Raw genomic sequence first — 12,428 nt, forward strand, 5'->3', positions numbered from 1 at the left:
GTGAATAAAGAGGCCATGATAGACAGGCACATCCCAGTAGCTTTCCTTCAATTACTTGGAAAGAGGAGCTCTAACAAAGGGTTACTGATTGACTTTGGCCTTTTCCTTAAAAAGTAAAATAGTTGCCTCAAAGGAAGCTTGTCCCGTGTGTTTTGAGAGAACATAAAACAAGACTCTTCACCAAGTAGTGAGCTGGTTCTTTGTCATCTCTGTGGAAATGTCCAGTTTACACTGTCATTCCTATCAAAGTTTTGACAGGGACAGCATTTTTTTTTTTTTTTTTCATTTCTTAGATACAATGTCAAGCAGATGCTAGCATTGGTCCAAGAACTGTGTTAATGCCTATAGGGTACATAACCAGGCACTAATGGCTCCTGCTGTTGTTAGGGTGGGGTTTTATTTTTTTCACCATCACTGACAATTAAATGGTATCCATGTAATAAAACACTACTATTTATTAAGCACTTACTCTGTACCAGGCACTGTTTCAATGCTTTAATTTCATTTTAAGTTTATAAATTTAATCCATATCACATCATGATGTGGTTGATACTATTATTTTTCCCAGTTACAGACAGGGAAACTGAGGGCAGGCAGGGAGGTGACCTGCTCACGCTGACCCCTGGACAGGCTCTGGTCCACTGCTCTCAGTTACTCATAGCCAACTCTAAAGACGCAGGGGCTTAGGACAGAAATAGAAGGTACTAGTTTACTGTGATTTGAAATTCATACTTTGTTTTAATCTTTTTTAGGAAATGAAAGAGGAGAAGTCTTCCTACAACTGCCCCCTGTGTGAAAAGATTTGCACTACGCAGCACCAGTTGACTATGCACATTCGTCAGGTTAGCTGCTACTTTTATATTTTCGTTTTAAATTATTCTTAATTAACAAGGTGACTAGGTGATTTGATTTTAATGGGTGAATTGTGAATGGTGCCTAATTTTGATTTAATATTTTATAACTTGAGGCAGTTATGAAATAATTTTTGTGTATTCATGTTACTTTGGCAAAGCCCAGATCAGCAAAGAATAACTTTTTAGAATTTAATAAGCATTTAGCAGACTGCCCACTTATATTAAGACTTTTCATCATATGTGACTTGTCAATATGATTTGAATTCCTTATGCTATATTGAGGTTGTAGACGTCTTTCCCTTTTCTTTATTCTTCTAAGTTTATATCATATAGCTGCGAATTTACTCAGTTATCTTTTTATCCTTCTCCCTCACTTGCCATGACTGAGCTATAAGAGACTTTTGTTGGGTATAGAATAGTAAAGGATTGATAATCTATTAAGATCATAACATGCTGCTTAATAACAACATCAAGTTACTAGAATGACTTGGGTTTGTATAAAAATCCTCCTTGCCATGTTTGAGAAGCCAAAACTCCACTCTGCAGGTTTCAGTTCTCTTTCTCTGACAGCAGGCCTGTAATATCGAATTTGAGAAGGGTTAGTGACTCTGTGAGACGACCCTATTTTACACATTTGCTGTGTAGTTGAGTCCTTCTGCCCATAAAGTTAGTATATGTGGTGAGTTAATCTATATGTTTCAAAGAAAGACTGCAAAGACTTCACCTTTCTCTCAGCCTTCCAGAACTGCTTTTCAAAACTGGAACACAGGAAGGTCATACAAAACAGTTATTTGTCCATGTTCCTGATACATTTGGACCCTTTAGAAAGATAGTTAAAGCAGAAAGAAAGGCAGAAAGAAAGAGCCAAGAAATTTTATTAGTTTTTATAAAGCTCTAGATCTGCATTTCCTAATAGCTGAGGTTTTGCCCATCAGCAAAAGTAACTACTGTGTACTTTCTGCAGCACAACACGGACACTGGAGGAGCTGACCACTCATGCAGCATCTGTGGGAAGTCACTGAGTTCGGCCAGCTCCCTGGATCGCCACATGCTGGTGCACTCTGGAGAGAGGCCTTACAAATGTACTGTGTGTGGCCAGTCTTTCACCACCAATGGGAACATGCACAGGTGGGTGAGATACCTTTTTCCTCAAAGATGGCTGGTACCTCTGAGCCATGGAGGACTCACCTGAGGACTGAAAAAGTCCTAAATTTTTGTTGCCCAAGAGAAAAGCCAGAAATGGTTTTGTTTACCATCTTGGGGTATCAGCAAATCTGATAATGGGAAACTTTCAGGATGAAACAGTCATTCCCCTGGGCCATTTGGAGTTAGTTTTATTTTCTTCCTTCCTTTCTTTTTTTCTTCTCTCTCTTTTTTTCCCACCCCCCTGGTACTAGGAAAACCCAGGGCCTCATGCTAGGCAAGCACTATACCACCAAGCTATATCCCTAGCCCTTATTTTATTTTGAGACAGGGTTTTACTGAATTGCCCATACTGACTTCAAACTTGCAATCCTCCTGCCTTGGTCTCCCAAGTAGCTGTGATTACAGGCATACCCTGCTGCCAATTGGAGTGTGTTTGAGCACCACAGGTGGGCAGCGTACATGTATATAGCAGGACTGCCAGGGAGACACATTCACATAACCCTGCCCTTTGAAAAGTATTTGCATGTGCCTACTAGATCCCCCAAAATCTTTTTCTTTGCAAAAGAATTTCTGAGGCCTTTAAGGGAGTAGTTAAGTGTCCTGGTCCCGGAGCTTCAGGAAAGATAGGTAAAATGGAGAAAAAGAAAATCTGATGAATGTCAGGAAATTACTTCCTGAGTGAGAAGGATCCTTACTCAGGGATGGGCATATTAAATTACTCATCCAGTGGACTGACTCTTCTTAGAGTAATTGCATTGTTTTGAGTATTTAAAGAATTTTTAAATGCTTATCTTTTTTATACAAACATTGTAGGAACATGGAAACTAAGAAAAAGGGGAAAAGGAGACTCAGGAATTTTACTCTCTCAGAAAATAAAACTTTTTTTTTCTTTATTCCTTTCTAATCAACATCCTTCTTTTTTAAAAAGGTGAATTACATTTTTATGTACTTATTTCAAAGGAAAACCTTATGTGACCATAATATAATTGATACATTAGTTATATTTGGTTATTATAATTATTAAGATGAGATAATCCAATTTATTCTACCTAAACTCATTTTAAGAGCCACTAACCAGCAATACATTTGGAGGGATGTATTGCAATATCACTAAGTTTCCTGATTTTAAATCACATACCTAAATTCAAGTCTCCATGCCACTTGTAAACTTTCTGTCCTTGTGCAAGTTACTGAATCTCTTGGTACCTCAGTCTCCTCATTTACCCAGGGCCTCACAAAATGCTAAACGTACTACTCTCTACCCTTGAGCAATACCCCCCACCCTAAAATGAGGTTTTTAATAGTATCTGCTTAAAACAGTTAGATGGGGATTAGAAGATAATGAATTTAGCACACAATTGTTGGCCCTTGGTAAGCATTTGATAAATATTTTCATTTCTAAGTAATACTGTAGTAATTTAAAGCCTGTGGATTTCTCAGTCTAAGCTAGAAGTGAGGTATAGTATGACTTCATGAAAAGTGTGAATATTTTAAAGAACTTTCACAAAGTGGTTTGCTTTTTTGATTTCCCCAGGTAAATGACATTCCTGATGGCTCAGTCTCTTTGCCCTTTGAACCACATTCATTCCATAGGTCAATTTGGTAGTACTGCCACTTAACATTATTAAGCCTTTTGGCACAATTACATGGGATATTTTTCCATTTATTTAGGTCTTCCTGGATTATTTTCAACAATGTCTTCTGGTTTTCAGAGTATTAGTTTTATATTTTATTTTATTATTTCTATTTTATTTATATGGGGTTATTATAAGTGGAATTGTTTTCTAATTTCATTTCTCAATTGTTCATTGCTAGTGTGTAGGTATACAGTTTAAATTTATATATTGACTTTGTTTTCTGCAACCTTACTGACTTATTTATTCATTCCTATAGTTATTACTTAGGATTTTATATATATGAGATTATGGCACTTACAAATATACATTTACTTCTTCCTTTCCTATCTGGATGTATTTATTTTTTTTGTGTGCCTATTTGACCTAACTGGACCTTCAATATAATGTTCAATAAAGTGAAGTGTGTGGATGCTTTTATCATAGTTTTAATCTTAGGGTAAAGAAAGCATTTAATCTTCCCCAACTAAATAAGTTGTTAGTTGTGGGTTTTTTCATAAATGCCCTTTAGAAATTGGAGGAAGTTCCTTTCTATTCCTCGTTTTTTAAGTATACTTATGATGAAAGGGTGTGGGGTTTTATCAAATGATTTTTTTTTTCCATCTATGGTTTTTACCCTCCCTCCCTCCCTCCCTCCCTCTCTCCCTCCCTTCCTTCCTCCCTCCCTCCTTTCTTCTTTTCCTTCCTTCGGATTAAACTCCATGGTGTTTTACCACTGAGCTGCATCCACAGCCCTTTTTATTTTTTATATTGAGACAATCTCACTAACTCGCTGAGGGTCTTACTAAGTTGCTCAGGTTGACCTCAGACTTGGCATCTTCCTGCCTCAGCCTCCCGAGACCCTGGGATTGCAGGTGTGTACCATTGTGCCCAGCTATTTTGCTTTCTGTTCTGTCCTGTTCTGTTCTGGAGGTTAAACTAATTTCATTCCTAGGATAAATCCTATCAGGGTCATAGTGTACAATTATTTTCACATGTTGATGGGTTGGGTTTGCTAGTATTTTGTTAAGAGTTTAGTGTTTATATTCATGACAGTATAGTTCTCTTGTGCCGTCTTTGTCTGGTTTTGGTGTCAGGATAATACTGGCCTCGTACAATGAGCTATAAGTAAGATGTGTTTCCTCTTCCACTGCTCTTTGGGAAAGTTTGTGATGAGTTGGTATTAATTCTTAAGTGTTTGGTAGAGTTCACCAGTGAAACCACCTGGGCTTTTCTTTTTTGGTAGTTTTTTAAATAACTAATATAATCTCTTTACTTATTATAGGTCAGTTCAGATTTCTTTTTCTTCTTCTTTTTTTTCCCCTTAAGTCATTTGTGTAGTTTGTATCTAGAAAATTTTGCTATTTCATTGAAAACAATCACATTGCATCTAGCAGACAGGTATCTATAGTAGCTCCTAATACCTTTTGTTCTGGAACGTCAGTGGTATTGTATCTCTTTCTTATTTCAGTGATTTGATTCCTTTTTCCTTCAGTCAGTCTAGCTAAACATTTGTCAGTTTTATTGATCTTTTCAAAGAACCAGTGTTTGCTTTCATTGATTTTCCTCTGTTGTTTTTTTTTGTTCTCCATTTCATTAATTTTCTGCTCTGAACATTCTTTCCCCCTTCTTCTTGCTTTAGATTTGTTTGCTCTTCTTTTTCCAGTATTATAAAGAATAAGATTAGATTGTTGATTTGAGAACTTTCTTTTTTTTTTTCAGTCATGTCGCTCAGAGTAATAGGTATGAATTTATTTATAGGGATAGAAAAGGGGAAAGGGGGAGGAGATACTGGGTCCTCTCGGAGAGTAGAGGAACTGAGAACTTTGTCTTCCATCAGGCATTTAAAGCTGTGCACTACCCTTTAACTGTGGCTTTCCTTACATCCCCTAAATTTTTGTATGTTGTGTTTTTTGATTCAGCTCAACATATTTTCAAGTTTCCCTTGTTTTCTTCGACAGACTGGTTATTCAGGCATGTTTGATTTCTATAGGTTTGTGACTTCCCTAATTCTTATTATTGATTCTAGACTCATTCCTTTATACTTTGAAGAACATACTTTTCATAATTTCAATCCTTGTAAATTTATTGAAGCTTGTTTTGTTACATAGCATATGGTCCATCCTCAGAAATGTTCCACGTCTGTTTGAGAATAGTGTGTGTTCTGCTGTTGGGTGGAGTGTATAGGTGTGCGTTAGGTCAAGTTGGTTTATAGCATTGTTCAAGTCTTCCATTTCCTTGTTGATCTCCATTTATTTTTATGTGCTGTACCTTGAAGATTTATTTAGGATCGTCCCATTTTTTAGAAGAGGAAAGGATCAAAGCAACATGCAGTACTGGGAGCTGAATATAGGCTCTCCAGCTTCAGAGGCCACACTTTTACTTTCCATGTGAGAAATAATGAATAAAACTTTCCTGTCACTGCCTATTAGAAAAAAGCACTTTCATCACTCTGGTCCCCATTCTCAACATCATGCTGTTATAGTGCTATTTTCTTTTCTTTTTTTTTTTTTTTTGGGCAGTGCTGGAGATCGAACCCAGGACCTGTGCAAGACAGGCACTCTACCGACTGAGCTATCTCCACAGCCCTGTAGTGCTCTTTTCAATGTTAAACTATTTCTGTCATCCTGGTAGCATGGTCCACTAGTATGTGGTCTGAAATGGAACAGCTTTGGGGCAACCATTTTAACCAAGTTTTATTACTGTGTTGTTTTGAATACATGGATGGACTCAGAAGTGATCTTGAATTTTTTATGCCATAGCCCTTGATATTATCCTAAGGTGCATTTCTTATTCATAATATTGTATATTGGAATTGTTGATAAATATCTTTTAAAAAGTAGGCCTTAGGATGCCTAATAATTGGGGGTTCTGATTGTATTTATTGTAAGACATCTTGATTGGAAAAAGAGGACTAAATTGTTAGAGACTGAGTGCTAGTTCTAATTCTGCAGAACTTTGTGGAAATCTCTTAATTTTTTGACACTGTAACAAAATGGGTTAGTGATACCTCATTTAGAACTTGGGCACAAATGAAATAATGGTTGTGAAAGGGTTTTGAAGGCTTATAGTATACTGTGGTCCTGCCCTGAATAGAAACCTTTTTTGAGTGTGTATTGTTAAAGCTGAAAACACTATAGTGACAATCTATTTTAAAAATGTGTGTGTGTGTGTGTGTGTGTGTGTGTATTACTCTGTTAGCTGTGTGACTATAGACAAATTACCTGACCTCTCTGTCTAAGTTACTTCATCGCTAAAAGCTAGTATTATCCATGCCTACCTTGTTGGAATATTGTGTCTTTAAATAAATGAATTAATACAAGCAAAGTATTTAAGATAATGCTTGTTGAATTAGTATGTATAAATAGTTACTAATATTATTGTTATATGTGCTTAGATGGAAAAATACACTGAGGAAGCATTTATATAATTCCAGAAAATGAGAGGTTTTTTAAAAAAAGTTTGTTTCCTTTTCACTCTTCTAAATATTTAATTAACAAAAACTTATTATTTAGGACTATTTGAGACTATCACACTATATTTTTTTCTTTTCTGCAGAAAATTACAAATAATGGGTTAAAAGAAAGGTTTTTGTGTTCTTGTTAATCACAGTAAAGCCATTATCACCTTCCTTTGTCAGCAGAACTGTACCTTTGGAAAAATTATAAAAATGTGAAAACACTTAAAAAATGTGCCAGAGAGAGTGGAGTTAGATTTATTTGCCCTGATGGATCTATTCCAGAATCTGAGGCTCCAGTAGTGAACTGTGATCTTTCCCTACCACATACCTGCGTTACATTAGTCAGGAGCCAGAACTGCCCTGGGCCATGTGTGCAGGAATTGAAAAGAATAAGGAGCACTCAGGTTCTGATGAGCGTGGAAGGAGTCAGTCGACTGAGTTCGGTGCTCAAGACCAAAGTTCTTTTTCCCACTTCCCTTCCACTGCTGCCACTTTCCAAGGTCTGTCAGAGCTGCTGGTGTTGAGGAGTACCTGGGAGCTCCTTGGGGGAGGCTGCAGAACTGATGCTGAACTCAGTGGCAGAGAACTTTGCCACAGCTTCCAGGAGCCCACACCCAGGTGTCTCTTCCATCCTGTTTGTGACTTGCTCTAGTCCCTCCCTCAGCTGTGCCTCTTTCTTCTGACATGGTCCATGCTCTGGTTTTTAGTCTCTTCTCTGAGGGGTACCGATGGGGTACAATCTCTGCTGTGGCGTGGTTCCCTGTAGTGTTGATTTCTAGATTTCCATCTCTCCAAGGACTTGATTCCACTAGGCAAGTCTGGACACAGTGTCTTAGGGACCACGCAGTTCACCCTTGCCTCACTTGTGCTCAGCCCTGCTCAGCCCTGTTCTGGAAACCATCCACATGGACGTATGTGATGCACCCTCCCTGAGCTCAGTCTTTCTGAGCCTGGCCCTCTGCTGTTTGCTGTGTGAGGCTGATCCAGGATACACCCCAGAATTTTTGTTGCTGAGATGCTCAGAGGACCTCATTATACAGTTCACAATGTAAACTACAATGACTGCATTCTTTCCAAGTTTCAGGCTATTCTTAGCTGGTATTGAGGTGCTCTTAAGCACCCCATTCTATTACCTGGTCATTTGATGATTACATGTTGGTCATCCTTGTTTCTAAGGCTAACTACTCTTTCTTATAGAGTCTCCTTTATCTTTTTAAAAGAGAATCCTCAGTAGGATTGTTATATTAATAAAGTAAAATAAATGGTCACAAAATGTTATGAGTAATCAGTTCCTTTTTAAAAAAATTTTTTTAGTTGTAAATGGACACAATACCTTCATTGTATTTATTTTTATGTGGTAATGAGGATTGAATCCAGTGCCTCACACATGGTAGGCAAGCACTGTTACCACTGAGCTACAACTCCAACCCTAATCAGTTGCTTTGAAGCACCGATGAAGCCCATTACTTCTTATACTTTGTTTTTAGTAAGTAAATTTACATGGTGTTTTATTTATTCATCTATCTCTATATTTATTTTTGAGACAAGGTCTCATTGCAAAGCCCAGGCTGGCTTCAAATTCCTGGGCTCAAATGATCCTCCTACCTTAGCCTCTTGAGCAGCTGGAAGTACAGATATGTGCCACTATGCCTGGCATAAGATATTGTTTAAAAGTAAAGATATTTTAGTAAACAGGAAGATAAAGTAATGTTAATTCCAATTCATTATGAGAAATTTCGATGAGAAACCTTTTTAAATACGTTGCCATATCTGGTGCAATTTTTCAAGTTGCAGATTCTTAGGTTTTTGAGGTTTGAAAATCCTTTATCCCAAACCTTTTTAACCACAGCTTAGTTCCTGAGCACTATAGTAGGTTCCCATCAAGTACAAAACATGTTTCATGGAAACATCAGTGTAGCTCCAACTTCTAACTTTCCAGAACTTTTTATCAGCTGTTCTCACGTTGAAAATTTGGATTGAGTGGTGCTTGTCTTCCAAAACAAACTTGGGAAACTGAGCCAGAGCACGCCCTTTGGGGGAGCTCAGTGTAGGAAAAAGGGCATTAAGCTTTGCAATTTGCAAAACTTGTTCCAGAAAGTGCTGGGCTACAGAGCTATAAAGAAGTGATACTTGAAAGAGAGATGGAAACAGACCTCTGTTGAAATAAATCCTGTCTCTAAAATACGTGTTTAAAAAAATTTTGGCAGACCATGATTGCCTTGGAAAAATAGAAAATTAATTTTCCCTTTGTTCCTCATTTTGCAGACCACAGACTTTGAAGCTTTAAAGAGAGGTGTGGGTGTGTGTTAGGCGTAAGGACTTGCTGAAGACCCTGTCATAGGGCAAGCTTTCATGATTATCTTGCCCATTTATTCTTTAAAGTAGGAATATGTTCTCATTTCAACTGTCATTAGAAAGGTGAGAATAGGAAGGAATATCCCTGGAACGTCATCTACTTGCTTTGTCAGTCTTTGTTTCTTAAAGCGATGGGCATAGTTTTTACCGTTGCTAAATATAAGAGACATAGGCCCTGAGGATGCTGCTGGATAACAGATAGACTTCAGGAACAGAGGCTTATGTGTTCTTACTGTGCTTGAAGAAAATCTTAGCTGCACAGAAATGTGACCTACTCCATGACAAATGAGACCGGGGGCTCTGAATTTAGCATGCTACTCTCAGATGCTTAAGCTAAGCCACTCCTTGGCATGCACAACTGAACTTGGGTGTCTGGAACAGGTGGCCAGTATTAAACAAGAGAAGGAGCAGAGGTAGGACAGTATCTCCAAGAGGAGGGGACAGTCACTTCTTAACCCTGAGTACTCAGCAAGAGGAAGAGCCCTGTGAACATCCAGCATGGTCTTATTGAGTTTCTGAGGACATTCTGTAACAACTTCTGGTACTTGCTGCTTCGCAGGGATGGAGGTGACCACTTTAAGGTTCAGCCAGGCCCATCTCAAAATGAGTCTCTTAATCACCTGGTTGCCTGTTCACCCTGCCTCTATATTTCTGCTGCAGGAAGGAAGGTATCAGCAGTTAATGTGGCAAGAAATTAGTTGTAGGATAAGAATCTGTGGGTTACCCTGCCCAGGATTATGTGAACATTTTATTTGCTTTGAAATTTTTCTCCCCTACCCGCTCTCTATTTTGATACAGGGTCTCACTTTGTTGCCCAGACTGTCTTCAAACTCTGGGCTCAAGAGATCCTTCTGCTTCATCCTCCCACATAGCTGGAGTTACCGGTGCATGCCACTCTATTGGGCCCCACTAGTAGTTCTATAAAAAAAGGAAGGGAAAAAAATTCAGTTCCCTACAAAGAAGGTGTCTTATTTTTAGGGGAAAAGACCAACTAGAAGAAAACATCTTTCAAGAACACTTAGAGATCTTCCCACATTTAACTCTAGTGAAAAGATCGTGAATGTTCTATAACCTCACATGGAGCTCTGTACTGAGAAAACCGAGGGGTTAGTGTAAATGAGATTTTAATGTTATGAACACAGCATAACATGAACAGTGCTGACTGTTTATACACTATGCGTGTATCTCATTATATATATTGGGTATTCAGTGAATGCTTGGTTAGTCTCATAATGATAGTATTTGGGGTATCAAAGCAATTTTCAGCATATCTGGTACTCAGTATTCTAAAGTAGACCTACTTCTGGTATAGTTCAGAAGACTATTCTTTAACCAGAAGAAAAGATTTTTTTCTTAACCAGAAGAAAAGCTCATTTAAGCCAGGAACAATGGCACATGTCTATAATCCTAGTAACTTGGGAGAGTGAGGCAGAAGATCACAAGTTTGAGGCCAGCCTAGTCAATTTAGCAAGACCCTGTCTCAAAATAAATTTTTTTTTTTTTTTTTTTTTTTTGCGGTGCTGGGTATTGAACCCAGGGTCTTATGCTTGCAAAGCAAGCACTCTACCAACCGAGCTATATCCCCAGCCCTAAAAAGTTTGAAGTTTTAAGAATATCAGGTCAGTAACGAGGTAGGCGAGGAGGCTGGGGTTTTGACTCAGTGAGAGAGTGCCACTGAGTTTAATCCTCAATACCACAATAAATAAATAAATTCATAAATAAATAGATGTGTGTATGTATGTATACACACAGAATTTAAGTATAATACCCATTCTATAAACATTCCACTTAATATTCTTGAGAGTCCACATCATTAAATGGCCCATCATTCCCAGAGAATGAACATTTACAAATCTGTTAATCACAGAAAAATGTCTTTGTTACCAGTTCCCCCTAATAGCATTATGAAGTTTTTTCCAAATGTTTATTGCTTGATTATTTATTTAAAATAAACATTTTTAGCCTTTTTAATATTTCATTAGTCAAATTTGAGACCCATGTGCTTTTTTATTTTTACCTCAATAGTATCTAAATAAAGGTGACATTTTCTGTGATGCTTCTGAGGCCTCTCTGATCATTTTTCTTCCTTTCTGGCGATAAATGATAAAGGATACTCCACGGAATGGTTGAGAGAGACTCAATTTCTTCATCTTTAATGCAGATAACTTTACTCACAGTCTGTTATGAGAATTAAATGCTAAACCTCCAACTCACTTTAGGTATTCAACAAATGGTTCCCATTCTTCCTCTTCTCCCTTAAGATTTTTAACTCAGCAGTCCCTTCTGTGCCCTTTAACAATGGCCGTAACATAGGCCACATCCTAAGAATCCAAGGCTGAGAAAAGAACTTTGTAGAGTAGCTGTGTGCCATATGCCTTAATTTCCATTTCTGAATTGTGCAAATCTTCATTATTATTTGAATATCCCCTCCCCTTTTAATGTGATGATTCTGTGGTTGTTTTTTCTTGGTGTGGATTTGCATTTATACTCTTAGATGAGATTCTGGGGTTCATTTCAGGTCCATTTTTAGAATTTTACTTTGCATTTTAGAAATCTGCAAATAGTAGAAAGCTACCAGTATTTTTTTAAAGAAAAGAGTAGGCATAGGCAAGAGTGACTTGTCACATAATTTTATTGTTCAGGTATGCTAAAAAAGCCTAAGAAAACATCAAAGCTGAAAGTTGACTTATATTGACAATCTCACGTAGCCTGTTTTGGGTTTGCTAGAACATTGTTTTCTTTTTCATGTTTGAATTTTTCTTTCTGTACTACTCCTTAACCATCAGCATGGCTTATTTTATATTTTTCAAAGAGCAGTTAAAAATGTTCTTGTGGCTATTGCTTATTTCTTATTTCTTTTGAAAGACTAGTTGGAGTTTGGTCATTGCAAAGAAAGAGCTCACTTATGAAACTGTCCACACACCTGGGTGTGTTAAACAGCAATCATGCCTTTTTTGTCCTATCACTACTTCTCAGATTTACAGTCTGGTTCATAATTCG

General features: G+C 37.6%; 1 protein-coding gene across 5 annotated transcripts in view; it reads left to right on the forward strand.

Moving 5' to 3' along the window:
* Positions 1-12,428, forward strand: part of Rreb1 (ras responsive element binding protein 1) — a 135,534-nt gene that overhangs the window by 69,403 nt on the left and 53,703 nt on the right. For all 5 annotated transcript variants that reach the window (XM_047557647.1, XM_047557645.1, XM_047557643.1 and 2 more), the window contains exons 5-6: positions 753-842; positions 1,819-1,982. In XM_047557647.1, coding sequence (XP_047413603.1) covers positions 753-842; positions 1,819-1,982 — 254 coding nt within the window. The remainder of the gene's footprint in view (positions 1-752; positions 843-1,818; positions 1,983-12,428) is intronic.

This window comes from Sciurus carolinensis, chromosome 7 (assembly GCF_902686445.1).
Source record: "Sciurus carolinensis chromosome 7, mSciCar1.2, whole genome shotgun sequence".
In the NCBI taxonomy this organism is placed as follows: Eukaryota; Metazoa; Chordata; class Mammalia; order Rodentia; family Sciuridae; genus Sciurus; species Sciurus carolinensis.